At 42.9% G+C, this 18,316-nt stretch overlaps 2 protein-coding genes across 4 annotated transcripts in view; one reads left to right on the top strand and one right to left on the bottom strand.

Moving 5' to 3' along the window:
• SMC4 (structural maintenance of chromosomes 4) overlaps window positions 1–8,167 on the top strand; it is a 43,364-nt gene extending 35,197 nt beyond the window's left edge. For 2 of the 3 annotated variants that reach the window (XM_075506811.1, XM_075506812.1), the window contains exons 20-24: window positions 584–757; window positions 2,255–2,437; window positions 3,287–3,519; window positions 4,227–4,410; window positions 6,566–8,166. In XM_075506811.1, the coding sequence (XP_075362926.1) occupies window positions 584–757; window positions 2,255–2,437; window positions 3,287–3,519; window positions 4,227–4,410; window positions 6,566–6,754 (963 nt within the window). In that variant the 3' untranslated portion in view covers window positions 6,755–8,166. Of the gene's footprint in view, window positions 1–583; window positions 758–2,254; window positions 2,438–3,286; window positions 3,520–4,226; window positions 4,411–6,565 lie in introns of all 3 variants that reach the window. The other variant, XM_075506813.1, reaches the window with a different exon arrangement.
• A 2,903-nt stretch (window positions 8,168–11,070) lies between these two features.
• Window positions 11,071–18,307, bottom strand: TRIM59 (tripartite motif containing 59). The gene is made up of 2 exons (XM_075506820.1): window positions 18,090–18,307; window positions 11,071–12,661 (listed from the first exon to the last, which is right to left on the bottom strand). The coding sequence occupies exon 2, from the start codon at window positions 12,656–12,658 to the stop codon at window positions 11,450–11,452; it is 1,209 nt and encodes a 402-aa protein (XP_075362935.1). The 5' UTR covers window positions 12,659–12,661; window positions 18,090–18,307; the 3' UTR covers window positions 11,071–11,449.
• Between the last annotated feature and the right edge of the window lie 9 nt (window positions 18,308–18,316).

Genomic DNA, 18,316 nt, shown 5'->3' on the forward strand with positions numbered 1-18,316 from the left:
TAGTGTTTACGCTGGTCAAGGACTTTTCAGCTTCCCATGCTCTGCTGGGTGCACAAGGAGCTGGGAGGGGGCACAGCCCAACTGGCCCAAGGGCTATTCCATACCATGTGGCGTCATGCTATATAAACTAGGGGAAAGCTGGCTGGGCGGCTGCTGCTCAGGGACAGGCTGGGCATCAGTCAGCAGGTGGTGAGCAACTGCATCGTGCATCACTTGCTTTGTATGTTGTTGTTGTTGTTGTTATTTCAATTATTAAGCTGTCTTTATCTCAACCCACGAGTTTTTTCACTTTTACCCTTCCCATTTTCTTCCCCCATCCCATTGGGGAGAGAGTGAGCAAGCGGCTGCGTGGAGCTCAGTCCCCAGCTGGGGTTAAACCAGTACAAGCGTATTTTCAGTCATTCCAGAATTCGGGGACCTGGTTAACCTAAACAGAAGAACATGTGTTTGTTTACATCGGTACTTAGGATCGTGGAGAGTAAGCTCTGTGAATAATACAGTGAAAACAAATCTATAACCCAAGAAAGTGGTAACATTTTTGTAGGCAACTGATTAATGCGCTTGTTTGGTCATTTCTGTTTAGGAAGAGTTGCCAGCAGTTCAGGAGCAGCATCGCAGTTTACTCCAGGAGATTAAAGCTCTTCAAGATGATGAACATGCACTTCGACAGGAAGCTCTTAATATTAAGCTGAAAATTGAACAAATTGACAGTCATATTTCTGCACACCAGTCAAAGGTGAAATACTGGCAGAAAGAGGTAGGGAAATTGTTTACTTCCTAAAACTTGAAGTATAAGATCTCAAAAGATTAATATGGTAATATGTAGTTCAAAACCAGATAATTTGGGAGAAAATTTATATTCAGCTCACAGTTTATTGGTGTTTATGCTATACAAAACAACTCTTAAAAAATATGACCTTTCAGTCTTTTACTTTCTGGTTTACATACAAGGTTATGGATGAGCTTTTTAAGTTTTATTTCTGAAAGAATGGTAGGATAACTATAACTGACATAGCACTGTGTATGAGTAATTCAGAGCAATGAGGGAAAAATACCTAGGCCGTAAATGGCAACTAAGAGACTGTTTGTGCCTGAGCACCCTCTCTGTACATATTAAAAAAATGTTTATAAAGGCTAGGCACCCTCATAGTTGGGAGAAGCAAAGAGGAGTAAGACGTTACAAGTTATGTGTAACCGTATTCAGTGCTGTGTCCACTAAGCTGTCCTTTATGAAATGGCAAGACCTTTTCCTTGAAAGCATTTCACCTAAAACTTGTAGTCCGTTTGGTACAGCACACTGCCTTTCCCCAGTTACAGATAATGGGGCTGATAGGAATTCCGTGGGGCCAGGAAGAAACTTTTGCTCCTCAGAGATTGCTGCTTGAACCAGCTCATCGAATAAATTAGAGCCAGCGGGAACAAGGAATTGCGAACTAGGTGCTACACCACCTGCCTTCTCAGAGCGGGAGTTGTGTCTGAGCAGGACTGCTGGCAGCCTTCACGCAGGCGCACACACAGCTAGCTTTACGCAGACCGTACTTCTTGCCGTCCTGTCCGTTTTAGCTGCTCTAATGCTAGTTCTAAGCATCGCCTGACACTCGGTGTGTTCATTTCAAAATTTCAGTGCTGTGGGTTGGTCTTGCTTTGGTTTTCCTGGTTTACGGAAACAGCAAAAATCAGGTGTGTGCCCAGGGAGGCATGTTGAGGGAAAAGGCCAGTTAGGTGCCTGGGGCTCAAAGTTATGTTATCTTTTTATGACATGTCCTTTTTTAAAATCATTTTGATCTAAAAAAAAGTCATTTTGATCTTTAATAGAAGTAGGGATCCAGGCCAGCAGGTGATCTCGCAGTGCAGGGTGCCCTTTATACCCTCATTAATTTGAGGATACCAAAAGCTGCTGTCAGAAATCTTTCCATCTTGAAGACACAAAGTGTGTGAAGTATACAGTTGCTAAAGTTCTATGGCATCAGTAGAGGCGACTTCCTCGTTATCTGCTACTGCTCCTAGTTAGTACAGAGAAATCTCCCTTGTAAGAATGATGTCTATAATTTTCAGGAACAGAATAATAGGATAAAAGGATATTTGTTGTCTTTTGCATCTTATTTTTACAGGGAGTTGTGTGAAGAATCTTTGAATGCTTTGAGATTGGAAGCTTCAGTATGTGCTAATACAGAAAATGTTTATTTCAGAAACACATTCATGTCATAACTAATGTGATCTTTAAAGATTTCTAGTAACTGGTTTTGAATTTTAGATATCAAACTTATCACTGCACCCCATCGAAGATAAGCCACCTGAAGAACTTCCAGTACTAAGTCAAGAAGAGCTTGAGGCCATCAAGGATCCAGATGTTATGACTAAGCAGATAGCTCTCCTGGAAGCCCAGTGTCATGAAATGAAACCCAACCTTGGTGCTATTGCAGAATATAAGAAGAAGGTAAGCCGAATTGCTGTCGGGTAGTAGTGGGATTAATCTTTTTGATATTGCGTTGCCTGTTACTGCAGTAGTTCTCGGGTAAGCATTGTGAATACAGCGTTACTGTTTTCCAGTACTTGAGCCCGTACAGAATTCATGTCGTTGCTTCTGAAGTACAGCGGTAACCTTCCAATTGCGCGTTTCTCTCCAGGTGACTGCTCAAATGGACCCCGCACTTGAAATGCGTGCAAAAACGCACCCTTCATCTAGGTGACAAAAGAAAATACCTTGTCTGTGGGCATACCAGGGAAAGGTGGTCCTGTTCTTCAGTTCCCTTCTGTTGGAAACTGAAATGGAACCCTTGGATTTTCCCTTTCTCCTCTGCAGGCTGTGCTGTTGCTAGCACCCTGAGCCTTTGTTAGCTCCTACGTAGCCAAGTGTGTGCGTTGTTCCTCAGAGCTTACAAAAGCCTTTAGATGTGATACTGTCGATGGCAGGTTAAGACAACTTTCTCCTGTGAAAGTTTGTTAATTTACAGTCAGCTAGTCTTGACAGTCTAGACAGATACACAACACTACTAGGATTTTTTTCTCCTCGCAATACTCACTTCAGTAATATTGAACAATTCAACAGAGTAAATATTTTTATTTTATTTATTTTTGTTTATTTTAACATGGGTTTTCCAGTATAGAGAGATCAGCAGCATAGAGGATAGAGATGCGAAAAAAGAGATGGTTTGGTTTTGTTATTTTGTTTCAGGGATGTTAGCCATTCTGGGAAAAATGAGTTTTCAAATGGTAGGAAAAATGGTTTAAAATCTAAATTTAAGGAGGCAGCTTGTTTAACTGTACTTTTGGGTTTTTTCTACAGGAAGAGCTGTACTTGAAACGTGTGGCTGAATTGGATGACATTACCAATGAGAGAGACAACTTCAGACAAGCTTTTGAAGATCTTAGGAAACAAAGGCTAAATGAATTTATGGCTGGATTTAATGTAATAACAAATAAACTGAAGGAAAACTACCAGATGCTTACTTTGGGAGGGGATGCTGAATTAGAACTTGTGGACAGTCTGGATCCCTTCTCTGAGGGAATCGTGTTCAGGTTTGTCAAAATACTTTGCATTATTGCTCTAGTTCTTAATTGTTGCATTCCTTTTTTCAGCCTGCTTTTTAAGTAAACTTCTGTTGACCATCAGCTAACCAGGACAGTCCTCCCTCTTGGCCAGTACTGGCAAGGTAGCGACAGAAGCCACAGCTTCGTAGTGCTGGGTAACAGATTCATTTCTCCTGGAGAAACAAGTAATGAACAGCAGTTATAGAAAGCTTTGAGTTTGAAGTAATTTCTCAGGGTTTCTTCATTCCCAAATAATTTCATTCTGCCTAGGGAATTGTGTCAGTTGCATTGGTAACTGGAGGTTGTTCTGTCATAAATGGTCCTAAGAGTATATTCATTACTTAAGAGCAGAGTAGCACTTTTGAAAGATAATTAAATAGGAGTTCTTAAGTGTTACGGTTCCTACAGAGAACAGCTGAGTGTTAACAACACTTGGAGTTCAGGCAAACATCAGCTGACCGTGTAGCTGTGCATGCACCCAGGGAGTTACTGCTCGGTGAACAGAAATAATCCAGGTCGCTGCCTCTCGGCTGTGGAGGACTAAGAGCATCAAGCAGCTCATCCATGGTTTTAGTCGAGCTTCTTTGTGTCTGGGTCTTCCCAGTATTCCTTCCTGTCTTGTGACTTGCTTTTTACCACGACATATTTATTTTCATCAGGAACAGAAATAAGCTACTAACTCTAATTTCTTTCAGTGTTCGGCCTCCGAAGAAAAGTTGGAAGAAGATATTTAACTTATCAGGAGGAGAGAAGACCCTTAGTTCGCTGGCTCTAGTTTTTGCTCTTCATCATTACAAGCCAACGCCGCTTTATTTTATGGATGAGATTGATGCAGCACTTGACTTCAAAAATGTATCTATTGTAGCGTTTTACATATATGTAAGTATTTAATGGTAACTACTATAGTATAGTTTTTCTAAGATATTTTCTCCTCTGCCAGAACAGACAAAGCGGTAACACAATTGTAGCCAGATTTAAAAATCTGGAATGAGAGTGTATTTTCAAATAATTAAGTGGAAACTAGGCACTAAACAGATTTCCAGAAGGGTGTGTCGAATGTTGCTTTCTGCATATTTTTTTCTAAGCTGCTAAGTTTGATGCTTTCCTGAAACGAGGCAACTAAGAGGATTTACAAGTTCTTTCTCTCCAAATCCTGATCGTACAGTTTCAAAAGCTGTCTAAAGAGTGCTAGAGTCTGCCAAAGGTGCTACATTTCCACCTATCCTTGCTGCTACTGCTTGCTCTTTAAAATGTAGATACTTTCCCCCAAATCACCAGCTATAGTCAGCTGAGATACAGTAACTTCCTTAGCTCTTAGTAATGTCTTCATGTATCCAAGCTCATGATTCTACTCTCCGGTGCAGCCAAGGTCCCTTGGTTTTATACTCCCATGTCATTAACATGAGCTGTTTCCCATAGCTTTCTTTGATCTGTGTCTTTATCAGTGGGGTTTTTTACTTTCATGCCTTTAAAAATTCTGTCATCACCATACTGAAGTCCAGCAAACATTTACATTGCTACAGTTCTGGTGGCTAATTTCAACTTAGAATTTTCAGAATTTTATCCAAAGTTATAACCACTGGTTTTGGGAACACCCTAGAAGTGCCAAAAATTACAATTAGCTACTTAAAATGAAGGAAATGCATTGAAGATACCTGTCCACAACTGCAGTTTTAAACTTTGCTTCCACAATGCCTGTATTTTCACAAAGGAGGGTCCATCACCCAGGTGTGATGTGGTAGAGCAAAGAGTTTAATTTCAGCTGCAGTATAGACTAACACTTACATTTGAAACTTAGGATAGTTTAGCTCTTAAGTGCAAATTATAGCTGTAGCTCATATTTTGTATACAGCTTCTGAATTAGTACTATCCTAGGAGAAAAGATTGTCATTGGTACTTGAGCCATTTCTGTTACATCTAGCCTCAAGCTTTTTAACCTTGTAAAACTAGATATAAAGATAAAGCGAGTGTATGCACTGCGTGCTGTATGTTCCCTCAAAGTGCTTACAGCTGCTGCGTTAGAACAGAGGCAGGTGCCCAGCCTCGCAGGCTGCAGGGACACGCGGCGCAGCGGGTTGCAGGGTACCGTTGCAGGATGGCCTGCCTGCCTAACCAGCTCCATCTGCATCAGCACGGCCTTGGGGGCTATTAGGAGGTGTCCGAGCAGGGACAGGCACCCTCCCCGTGCCCTACGCTGCTGCCTGGGTGTTACCCGACCTTGTAATCCTACGCAGTTAGCATTCAGTCCTTACGGGATTTCTCCGATGTGGCAGCAGCAGCTCCACCTCGGTGTTGCCCTCTGCCCCGGAGAAGTTCTACTTTTTCTTTTTGCCTAGGTAAGGTGCCCCTCTCCTCCCTGCCTGTGGCCAGACCCAGCAAGCTATCAGTTCCCAGCTTGCCACAGCAAGAATGGAGCCGGAGCTGCACGTTTGCTTTGCTCCTCCTGCTCAATGCTCTCAAGAGCCCTGGTGAACTTACACTGATACTGCTGGGTTCTTAAGGATAATGTTTGTTTTGTTTTTAAAGCACCACCAAATTTAGATATTCTGTTACCTATTGCTGTTCTGCCTCAGGGTCACAGAACTAGTGTTCGTCAAGGCTTGTCCTCGTTAGCAAAGGGCTTGCTTTCCCCCTTCTCAGTGCACAGAAATAGGCTTGTTTTCCTTTTCATCCCTAAAGCAACCCTTCCTATAACAATTCAGGTACCCACCTTTGGTAAGTCTCGTGGAATTCACATTGAAACTGTGGTGAATTGCAACTCTGGTAAGAAATGATGTGGGTTTAATTGAATTCACTTGAATAAGGCAAGTAAAAGATAAAAAGAGGAAACTCATGCTTAAGTAAACGGCAGTGCTTCATGCCGCTAGCCAAGCTGGGAGCATGTTGTGTGTGTACTAATGAAGACAACAGGAGCTCTGAGGCCTCATCACTTACAGCAATGTATGCCTTAGTTCCTAAAACCTGCTTATAGAGATCACACAAGAACAGAGCTTTTTGAAATACTGTGGACTAATACAAATAACTTCTCTTTCAGGAGCAAACGAAAAATGCCCAATTTATCATCATCTCCCTGCGAAACAATATGTTTGAGATCGCAGACAGATTAATTGGAATTTATAAGACTCACAATACCACAAAAAGTGTGGCGACAAACCCCAAAGTTATCGCATCCAAAGGACTGGCTGAACTTGGCGCTCTTGGGTGTAGTATAGCTCAAGAATAGAGTGGAATAAACTTCCATTCTCACTGCTGCTGTTTACTTTTATCTAATTCTTTTGTATTTGAGATTATTTTCTTTGTTTTGTGTTTATTTGAGCTTGTTAATAAACCCAGCCTCAATAAATTCTGGGGGTTTTAATTATACAGTCTGTATAGATCTTAATTATATGAACTGAGTAAAAAAAAAAGCTATTTCTCAAATTCTGTATCTAGCTGCAGTTTCATATTCCAGTGCATTCCATATTGCAGTTGGTGTCAACACTTGGGTTCTGCCTTTGGTTTTAAATGCCTGTTTTTTACTGTATGTATTAAAGCAAGCAAATTGCTTTTGAATGTCATCAGAGTGTGCTTTAACATTTTATATATAAAGTAAAGTCTGTATAGAAGGTAATTTACATGTATGTTATGAGGATGTCATACATAATGCTGCATGGGCTGGGAATGGGATGTTTGTAGCCATTTTATAATGAACTGGTTCAGCTGTAAAAGCTGCTCTTGGGTTATTTTCCTCTCCCCTCCTGTAGGGACAACTCCTCCCTCTCCCTCAGACCGTGGCCTTGTTGTGTACTCAGGGTTTATTAACACAGTAATTACCATCTGCTCGCTTCTACTGTTGCTGAATTCTTCCTATGGCAGAGGCAAGGTTATGCACAGCTCTACCCTGTGCCTGTTGCTCACCTGCCTGTTACAGTTCTCTCCATTTCCATCAGTAGCTTGTCAATGCTTCAGGTTTTGCTTTGAATCTGATCTTTTTTTTTGTACTTTAAGAACAGAAATTGTGGGTTTTACTCTAAAAGCCAGGCCAGCATCTGGCACGCTTGCACTAGTAGTGATCCCTGAACTAGAAGTGCCTCTGGCTGAGGGTGGAAGGCTTCCTCAAAACACCAGCACCAAAAAGCTCACTGGGGGCTGTGCCTTGTTCAGTAAGGCAGCTGGTGGTAGGAAAGCTGACTGCAAACAGCCCTGGCCTGCCAGCTCTTCTGCTCGGGGCGGTCAGTCCTCGTTGCTATTTCCATCTCTTGCAATTCTCACACCCAGCATGCTTTACAGAACCCCACTTAGTTTATCCTGCTTTCCCTGCCCTTGTCCAGTGTCCAGCTAGATACTGGGCGAAGGATCCAAACCTGGCAAAAGCCTTGCCCTATCCTAAAAGGTGCAATTGTCAACACGTGCTGAGCTGGAAAACTGAAGGGGGGGTGTGCTGAGATAAGCTTTCAATGTAATGTGAAACATTAAGATTCTATCAAATATTGGCAAGTGAAAATCAACATACATGGAATAAAGTGATGTGTATTTGCACCACTGAAATTACTACTTCTCAGGAAGAGATCTCAGTGTTGCAGTTGGGCAGTTTTCAAAAGCCACAGCTCAGCAAGTCACAAGTATGATATTAGATGAGAAAAACCAAACTGCAAACCCCGTCTCTGCCACAGCCCTGGTTTTCCCATCTCAAGATGAAGCTAGAAACTCTTGCAGTGCAGCTTGAGGATAAAGGCACAGGCAAGATCAGCCAAGAACAAAAAGGCACAGCAGGCAGGAGGCAGCCCTTTTGCATAGCAGCAGAGGAACAGTAACCACCCCACTCGAGCAGCAGAAAGGAAAGCTGCGGCAGGACAGGTAAGCACTGTAACCTCTGAGCTCGCACTCATTACCTGGGGAAGGGGAGCAGGGGACCAAAGCAGCATTTTCATCTGCGAGAGGCATTCCTGAAAGGGATAGAGGCCACCTCAGTATCCCAGCACCCTGCGCTGTTCCCAGGGGGATGCCTGGCAATAAGAAATGATGGGAATTTCAGGTAGAAACTGGAAACTTCAGTCTCCTCCCCCATTGGGTTGAGACCCAATGTTTTCCAATCAGACTTCCCCTCTAAAAATTAAAAAAAAAAAAAAAAGTAAATCTAAAAAAATGCATGCAGTAAGAATTACACTTCTAGAACAAGGTTTCAAAAGAGGATAGTTCAAAAGATGAGAAAAAACCCACAGGCTACAAACCCCTCTCAATTAAAATGCAGTAAAAAGATTTTCTTTCCTTGGCATAGCTTCCATAACGGTTACATAAAACCCAGCACACAGGACTTGTACCCAGCACCATGACGGAAAAGAGCAGGGCTGAAGCCGCTCATCTCAGCTGTGTGACACCACAGTGCTGGGGTAAGAGGCAAAGGAGAAGCTGCTCACAGCGCTTCCCAGAAGCTGCCCACGCTGCGCTCCAGCAGTTACCTCGCCAGCTCACTCAAACACCAACTCGCTATCGGACAGAAAAATCCACAGAACAGGCCCATGGTGGGCAACATGAAAGACTGAAATCCACAGACCCACCTGGTGACAGGCCCTTTCAGAGAGTCCTCCTCAAGTTCACGCTGCAAAAAAATGGGGGGCATGGAAGAAAGCAAAGCCGCTAGACAGAGCACTGCTGAACCCCCGCACTCCTGCTTGAGTCCCTGAAGACTCCCTGCTCCGTCTTCTCACCAGCGCAGTCCCCTGCGTCAGTGCTGTTTAGGCTCACGGGGAAGGTTTTGTGCAGTAAGGCAATCAAGGTGTTAGCCAATCCTACTGTAAGAATATCTTTTATTTGTATGCAAATTTATTAAAATATATAGCGCGTTACAACTACAAGTACTAAGAGTTTCAATCGGTGGTAAAGGCATTTTAGAAATTCCTGTAGTCTTGAAAAATAAAATTGCATTACAAACTCTCTGTAAGTTTTTAAAAGTCAGGAAAGTAAAAGGAAGGCAAGTCAAAAAAGAAGCCACAGGTGGTAGTGGACAGACCCTTAGCACCAGGCTTTGAGAGACCTGCATGCCAAGTGACAGCCTTCTAGTAGGTCTTAAAACAAAAATTCCCGATTTTATTGGGAAATTAATACGACAGCATTTATCCAGTCCCAGGATACACTGAAACACCATTTCAAAACCTGACCGGTAGTGCCCATGGGATTTGCCTTTGTAACTCAAAAAGATCACAGAAAACGTACATACAAATTCCAGAAGCCGCTCTTAACGCACAGGCAAAGCCCTACTACCCTGGAGCACGGCCAGCTCCTACCTCAGTCAACCCTCGACAATCAAACCCACCGAGCTGCAGGGAAGGCAGCTGCACAGTAGCCGTTTGGCTAGACTCGGTGTTTTATCAATACAGCAATAGTAGGATATCAACACTGTTATTAGGATCTTTACCTTGGCTTAAGGGATGTACCGGCATCCCATCTGAGGACTGACCTTGCTCTCAGCTCTCACTGGCAGCAACTGGGATTCTGCAGGACCCTGCTAGCGTCTGCTGATAGCAACGGGCAAGTTTTGCTTTGCACAAGGGTTTAAAATACTAAGTAGTTAAAGGCTAGCCTCAGAATTCAATAAAAGTTGCTTGAATAGTGATTATTTAAAAATATACAACAGCCAAGGAACGCTGCTGCGCTAGAATATGCTATTATTTTTATCAAGGCAAATACAATTAGACAGGGTGAATACTCACTTTTGGGTTTTTAGTGAACTGTAAGCTCACCCGTGTTCTGCTGTTGCCAGTGCAACCCTCCAAGGCTGTCCCAGTACTCACTGTCATCAGCCTGTTAGTAACCGAAGGCCAAAAACGGCTTTCACAGGGGATTTCGCTCCTGAGCTCGGTTTAGACTGGAGCATCTCACCAGCAGGAGGGAACAGCATTAGCAATCGCTTGCAGAATCAACTGTTACCATGTCTCCTCTATGTCAAGGTAAAGAGCTCTGTTGTTTGGGCTGAAAAGCTGAATCTAAATTTACATTCACTGTCAGGTTGTTTTAAGAGCTCTTGACAACATTTGAAATCCTTGTACCCCTGACTTCAGTGGGAGTTTTGCTACTTACTACAGCATGTTATCTATTTTCACTGCATATTAAATCATTTAGCAAAAAGGCAGGGCTCATTTGAGAAAGCAGCAAGAGCTCCCTGCCAGACTACACACACACCTGATCAGTGCACAGCTGGCACTAAAAACCTGCATGCTGTATTTCACCCGAAGTCCTACCGACACTGCTCCCTAAAGTGGCCAGAACCATTTGAAAGCCACAAAGTTTAAAAACAAACCCAAAGAAACAAACAAACAAGATGAAATCATGTCATCCACTAGTAACCAGGACCAAAACCAAATGAAACCCAGGGCCCTGAATGTACGCTTTAAAGACTCCAGGTGTATCAGTTAAAATACATACAGAGAGAGGTCGGTAAAACACAAAATAGGAGTTTTATATACCCCAGAGCTAGTGACTGACCATCCAGGACTAGCCAGTTTGCCTCCTGAGGTGTTTTTTTTAACCTTTAAATGTTGTAGTATACTGCTTTTATTAAAAAAAAAAAAAGAAGTTAAATGATGTTACCAAAAAAATAAAAAAGATAGTAGATGTTTGAGGAGTTCTTACACAGAGGACTCCAGATTACAATTTGTACGCTGATTACAGCTGCTTAGAGTTGTTTCTGACCAGATTCCAGTTTAAACGACCACCCACCCACCTACCCTATCGTGTGGGCATAAGAGGAAGCCTTTTTTGTTGCAAATCTTCTCAGTTAACTAAAAGTTAAGCTAAGAGGAAATCTATGTGATACAGAAAAAGGAAGGGTATGGAAATAGAAAGGAAAAGTGTAAAACTAACAGCCCAGCTTTTAAGTAGAAATTAAAAAAAAAAATCCTGGGGATTCCTACACTAACTTTTAATCTAATAGTTGAAATAGTCAAAGAGAAACAATCCCCTCTAAAAACTCCATCAGTAAGTTAAATGTATGGCACAGCACATCCACGATATTCTGCCAATGGGTGCAGAAATTTCGATAACTAAGCAGCAAGAATTCTGAGATGTAAGCGGGAGTAGCTTCGATGACAACTGACGATATCGGTTTGTGAAAGGAAAACACAGTTACCGCCATCAGTACAAAAAGCAGCACGACTGCTAAAGGATGTACAGCCTGGAGGAGTTCTTTAGGTTCTCTGCCTTTGCCCCCTAACTTCCCTTTCGGAATCAGTTTTATTTTTGGAGCAAGGATCTTGTTGACTTGACCGATTTCAGTTTTGGACCACACATCTTTCAACAGGTGCCCGATCCTTGGATAAATCTCCACAGGTTTAACATCCGGCAGTTGCTTCTGTTTCAAAGCTTTTATACGTTGATGCATATCATCCACCTTCTCCAGAAAAATAAGCGGGGACTTTTCTTTTTGAATAGATGTATTCAGTGACATTAACTCCAGCTGTTCTTCCCTTATTTTTTTCAGCTTCTCAATGAGAGGCTGATATTCTTCCAAAATGTGTGCGTGAGTTTCATCCAGCGCAGCCAGCAGCGCTTGTTTTTTGTGCTCCAAGATATCGCTAAGTTTCTTAAAATACTGTAACACTACTTTTTTATCGTCCTGAACAATGCCTTCACACTGGGACTTCTGTTCTTCCAGCTTCTCAATAAGCAAACATACATCAGTCCAGTGTTTATCTGTTAGCTGCTCGAGAATTTTTCCAGAAGACTCCTTCTCTTTTACGTAGGCACTTTGAAGGTCGTCTATGGGATGACCGTTGTGTTTCCCTATTGTAAGGCAATGCCCACACACCAATTTTCTATCCAAAAGACAGTAAACGTTCAGTGGTTGCCCGTAGTGTTCGCTGCAGGTTGCAACATCAGAGTGATCTTCCTGTTGGTATTTTTCAATAATAGCTTTCAACGCAAAGTTGATAGGCAACAATTCGGTACCAGCAGGAGGAATTTCAACAATACTCCTACAGTTAGGACACTTCAGAGAAACTCTCAGGGGTCTCCAAATGGAAAAGTTACTTGACAGCTGAATAACACCTTCCAGACAATTCCTACAAAACGTATGGGAACAGGGCAGAACGCGTGGATCTTCAAATATGCTGTAGCAAATGGAACACGTTAGCTCCTCCTCAAAGTGATGCATGTCCTACAAAAGGAAAACAAAAAGAAAAAACGGTTTAATCTCTTTTTACAACCAACTCATTTAAAATCGTTTCATTAACCAAAGCGCCTCAGCATGACATTTAACGACCAGTAACACCGGCAATTTATTTCTAAGGGGAGAAAAAGAAAAAAAAAAAAAAAGAATGAAAGTGAGCAATGGTTTAAAGATTTCAGCAAATTACGATCTAAGTGACTAGATAGCATTCACCCATATCCAACTGCTGCCTTAAAAGCTAGGAAAAGCAGCAATCTGCTACTAGATATTTTTTACAGTGGGCAACAGTAGAGGAGAGCGATAAAAGTTAGAACTAAAGTTTATAAATAACCTAAGAATCATGAAAATTTTCTCCCACTACGAGTAACATTTTCGACACAAGAATAGAACAATAAGCACAGAGACTTCTTTTTTTCCCCTAACTTTTTTCAAATGTTACTTTTGTAATATAAATAGTCATTAGAGTATTAAGCAGTCAAATTTACTAAAAGCTATCTCCAGGTTCTGGCACAAGCGAGACTAACTCAACAGCCCTTCAATGCAATACCACTAACAGCAATTAGACTCGTGCTGTTATTCCTGGGTTACTTTAAGCACAAAACTAAAAACCTAACTTTCGTTTTCCATCCTTTGTAACGTTGTCTTGATTTTCTTTGCCAGCTTAGTGAAATCACACGGTAAAGCCACAAATAACAATAACTCTAATGCCAGTTTTCATAATAAATCGTAATTCTGTTTTTCATTCTGTTAAAATGGGGAAATCAGCGTGAACTTTCCTTATCTTCGTGTCACGTTTTCCTGTCCCCTTCATCAGTTCTAGTCAACTCTGTAGGCTTTGCTACGCTGGAAAAAGAAATTGTCCAAGCATTTAGTATCAAAGACACCCAATTTAGGGTCTAACTCTAAATCTGAAAACAATAACATGCAGCTGGGCTAAGGCAGCTGCAGGAAGCGCTACTGAACCTTTGTTTGAGTCAGTCAGGAAGATAACTAGCTAGGAGACGTTTTTAAGGAGGCTATTTTATTCAGATGTGCCCTCCTAATCCTTTCAACGCATTAACATATTTTTTGCATCCATCTATCACCATTTCTCATTGACACCGAGATTAACAAAGTTTATTTTAAATGAATCTACTTAAAAGGAATTGAATTGTTAAGTGTACTCTCCTTTGAAAATAAAACCTTAAATTGCATTTGGAATTATGAAAGCCACTAAGGATTAAACTTGGCACTAATAAACAATTTACACTAAATAAATGCAGCAGCGTTGTTCCTGCAAACGGCGCAGAGCTAACCTGATGGAAGTCAGAAGCTAAATACTCAGACCCTGGTTCTCCGAGAGTTAAATCAGCTCTGAATAGCTCTTGGAGAGTTAAATCGGATAAACCTGTTCTGGTTGTACAGGAATAAGCATGGCTCATCTCACTTTATTGAGATAGACTGGTACACCCCAAAGCGAAAGTGTTCAACAAAGTCTGATCAGATTTCTTTTGCCTTGTAAAACCAGACCAAATAATAATTTATTAAAAAAAAAAAAAAATCTAATGGCCACGGTCACCCAAAAAATCAAGTTCAATTCAAGGAGGTCCTTGTATGGTTTTTTTTTGAGCAAGTCAACTTTATATTGAAAACAATTTTGATTAATTTGGCTTAAAAAAAAAAAAATAAAAATCTATCCACCACACTTTGGGTCATTTCTTCAGCTAATTAATATAAAATGTTGGTTCACATATTTGAAGTCCATTTTTTAAAGAGACCTTGACAACAGTTGGAAGAAAATCTACTAGAGAGAGACAGAATTCTTAAGAACTACCTTTTCAAAGAAGAATGATAAAGCGTGTTAGCATTTATAACTAACTAGGGTATTCTCCTAGTTAAAGAGAATTAATGTCAAGCACTACAGACATCTAGCAAAAGACATTCACGACACTTTGTCACTAAACCTACTTCTGTACCGCACTGCGCTCGCTAAAGACCATGAGGTATTTCTCGTTTTACTGGGGAGCCATAGACATTTATTTTCCATCTTTTCCAATCAGCCACTGCGGCAACACTAGGTTCTTTAGGTCTATATGTTAATAATGTCACATTTTTAAGTGATGTTCCCGACACTGAAACTAAAGAAATGTGTCAATAATGAAAAGAAGCTGAACAACAAATCTACTCCATTGTCTAGATAAAATACTTTTTGAGAATTAATTCCCATCGGAAATACACTTAAAGGTTTTATTTTTTATATATATATAAAAGTTATTATGAATCTTGGGAATGTCACTTCCACTTAAACAAAAGAAAAAAAAAATCAGTTAAGTTTTTGCTCATTGTTAGAAAAGAAAGAATCCTTAGTAGGTACTCTCATTTATTATTTTCTCTTATATATATGGAATGAATATAGTTTAAAAAAAAAATCTCTATGTTTAAAACCACAATTTTTTCCTAAATCTGGGGCTGTAGTTTTCTTCAAAGGAACTGTTGCAGGAGGGAAATTTTCCTTATAAAGACCACACGTCTAGCTTATTTGAGCTACGTAAAGGGCAAGATAAAATTAATCTTCAAAAAATTGTTTGAACTGCAAAGCAGTTGCCGGCTACCATGAAAACAAAGGAGCAACTTTACAAAATTTGTCTTCGCCCTATTACGAACCACCTCGAGCTCCGTAGGAGTAACCAACCCCCCTAAGCAGGCAGGGCCTCCCCCAGCAAAGCGAGGCGCCTTGCCACAAGCCTGCGCAGGTCACAGCAGCGACAAGCCAGCCAGCCTGGAGGCCTGCACTCGCTTTGGGGCCGTTTCATAACCCTCGCAGCCGCTAGCCAGCGGGACCGAAATTCCCATTTCCACAGAAACATACCGCTCTGTTTCCCAGGCAACTGGGAAATTTCAAGAGTGACAGCAGTTGCCTGCTAGCGAGCAGCTCTGGACAGCCAGAGCTAATGCTAGGGCAGGAGTTTTGCTCTCAGCTTCGGGCACGGGCCGGGGCTGCGTGGGGACCCCACTCCAGCCCCCCGCCACACAGCGGCCTCCCAGCCACCTCCGGGAGAAACGGCACTTCACCTCTTAGTTATTATTCATCAATTTCAAAACAGTATTCAGAACGCTAATGTTGATCTTTGCTATAGGCACCCCGTGTTCTTTTAATTTGTTCTAGATGACTACTCCAGAGTTGTACCAGGGAAGCAAAAGGTAGAAATCCCAAAATTCAGTTTCATCCTACGCTGGCAGCAGCACGGAGGAAATAGTCTACACGTGAACAACAGCGGAAATAAATCAACAGATGGCTATCAGAAACAGAGAAACTGGGAACACCAACAAAAAAAGACAGAGGAGACCCAACAGCACAGAGTTAAGCAGAGAGAAAGAAAAAAGAAGTTCTCCAGGGGGAAGAGAAAAAAGAAAAAGTAGCAGGAAGTTGGTCAGTGCTTTCCAGGACAGAGCAGATACTTTTCCTTACATGTTCCAAACAACTGTGGTGGCAAATACCTGTGTGTGTGTATACACATATTTATCACAAGACTCACTCCGTATAAGCCCATTACAAACTAGAAGGTATTTTAAAAATTCAGAAGCGTAGTTGTGCTAGTAACACAGTGAGTTTCAGAAATCTTCCAGCAACAGAAGGCCTGCTAAGTGGCTATGATTTTATCCTCTTTAATTAAGGATACTGTAGACAAGGTGAAAACATGTACTACAGCATACCTGTATTACAGTTTACCTGCCAAAGCTTTCGGTGAAGCAGATCAAAGCAATGTAGTGCATTGCGTGACAACACTGCGTTCCTCACCTAGCCATCGGGCCACAGGTCATCCAGCTAATTATGCAAGGTGTTGTTTAGAAACAATTATATCTGGAATGCAGCCTACATCAGCGTTTAGGTAGATAAATGACTAACTGCTTTATAGCAAAAGCCAGCTGTAACAAGCCGATACACCCCATTCTACTCTGGAGGATTTTAAAATGTGAATTTGGCGTTTGATAACAGTTGTGACAGCCTAAACAGAGAGTTACAAGGGACACTTAAGGCAGACCCCCCTTCGTTTCTCCTTCGCCACACTGTCAGGAAAGAAAATGACACCTGCTCTCTCCTGAAGGGCACTGGAACGCTCGACTCTCAATACTGAACCGCACTTAATTAAATCCGTATCAGAAATGCTGTCTCCCCATCCCATAGTGGTCCATGAAATCTTTCTGTAGCACTAGCATAGAAGCTGAAGTTTAGGTTGTGCAAAAAAAAGAGGTTAAATGACATTACGGGCAGTGTTTTCCCTTTATAAGTCACCCTCATGGTAAAGAGTGACAGAACTTTTTAAAAAAACCCAGAAGGCCGAGGCGTAGCTCTGGTATTTGTCAGTGCATCAAAAGGAATGGAGTCTACTACACAGCTGCCGGGTTTGCTGGTTTTAACAGGCCAGGCACCAGAAATCAGAAACAACAGCCAGACCTTAAACCTTTCTATTCCAGCCCGTTTCAGCTGCGTTTCTTTACTCCACACCACGAATACCCCACGCCCACATCACAGCAGTTCTCAACCAGGGATGTTCTGCCCCTAGTCCCTATTCCTACCACAGCTACTACACCACCATCCCAGATTTTTACACTGGGTTTTTTTTACAACCTGAAAGGAAATAAACACAGCTGAGAAGTCTGTCTCATTTCCCTGTCAAGCTGACCTGCCAGTTCCCTCCTGTATATCCCTCCACCGGCTCCTTGTCTGCTACTACTACAAGCTTCCACAAGTTACCACGTTCAAAACACCCAAATACACTCCTCTATCCTTTCCACACTCATATTCTGTTGCCGAGACTCGCTCTCCATCCCTTCTCTCTTGAACTCTGTCAAAGCTTCTGGTCTCGAGCGTTCATTTGCCGCTGTATTAGGCAGTGGAGCCTGAAGAAAGATAAATAACACCTTTACCTGTCACCTGCGAGCCCTGCCAGCTCCTACAGACAATTCGGCAACTAGTAACGATGGGAACCGTGCCTGTATTAATAACTAGAAAAAGGGATCGACGCGAACACCAAAACCTTGCTAAGGTTACACAGAAACAAACACGCTTGAAGGCTGTGGAAGAAGCGGTCAGGTAGGTGACACCTGAGCACGGCCCGAGGACAGAGATGGCTCCTGGCGGCAGCGGGTCCCCCACGCCAGCGGGGCGGGCTGCCGGCCCCCCGAGCGCTACCCAGCCGTGAGGGCTGGGGAAGGCTGACTGGAAGGAGGAGGGGAAAACGGTCGTTCCGGACACTGCTCCGCTCCCCGGGCGGTTTCACCTCAGAAGGCCGCGCACCGGACAGGCCGTGCGAGCTCCGACGCCAGGTCAAGCCCTCTCAAGACACCTCACAAAACCAAACCGGAGCCCGGGAGACGCGGGCTGCCGCCGCTCCCGCAGCCGCGCTCCCTGCGAGGCGCCCACCCCGCAACCTACCTGGGCGCTCCGTCCGCCTCCCGCCGCTACCTCGGCGCCCGGGGCTGCACACCGCTCCCCACGGCCGCGCTACGCCAGGGCAGGGGCAGAGAGCCGCTACCCTGCCCTCCGAACGGGGAGCCGGCGGGCTCCGCACCGCGAGGCCGCCGCCACCTTCAAACCGCCGCGCCCGCCCGCTCCCTCGCTCGCCGGGCCACAGCGCCGCCGACCCGCGCATGCGCGGGGGG

This window comes from Mycteria americana, chromosome 7 (assembly GCF_035582795.1).
Source record: "Mycteria americana isolate JAX WOST 10 ecotype Jacksonville Zoo and Gardens chromosome 7, USCA_MyAme_1.0, whole genome shotgun sequence".
Taxonomy (NCBI): domain Eukaryota; kingdom Metazoa; phylum Chordata; class Aves; order Ciconiiformes; family Ciconiidae; genus Mycteria; species Mycteria americana.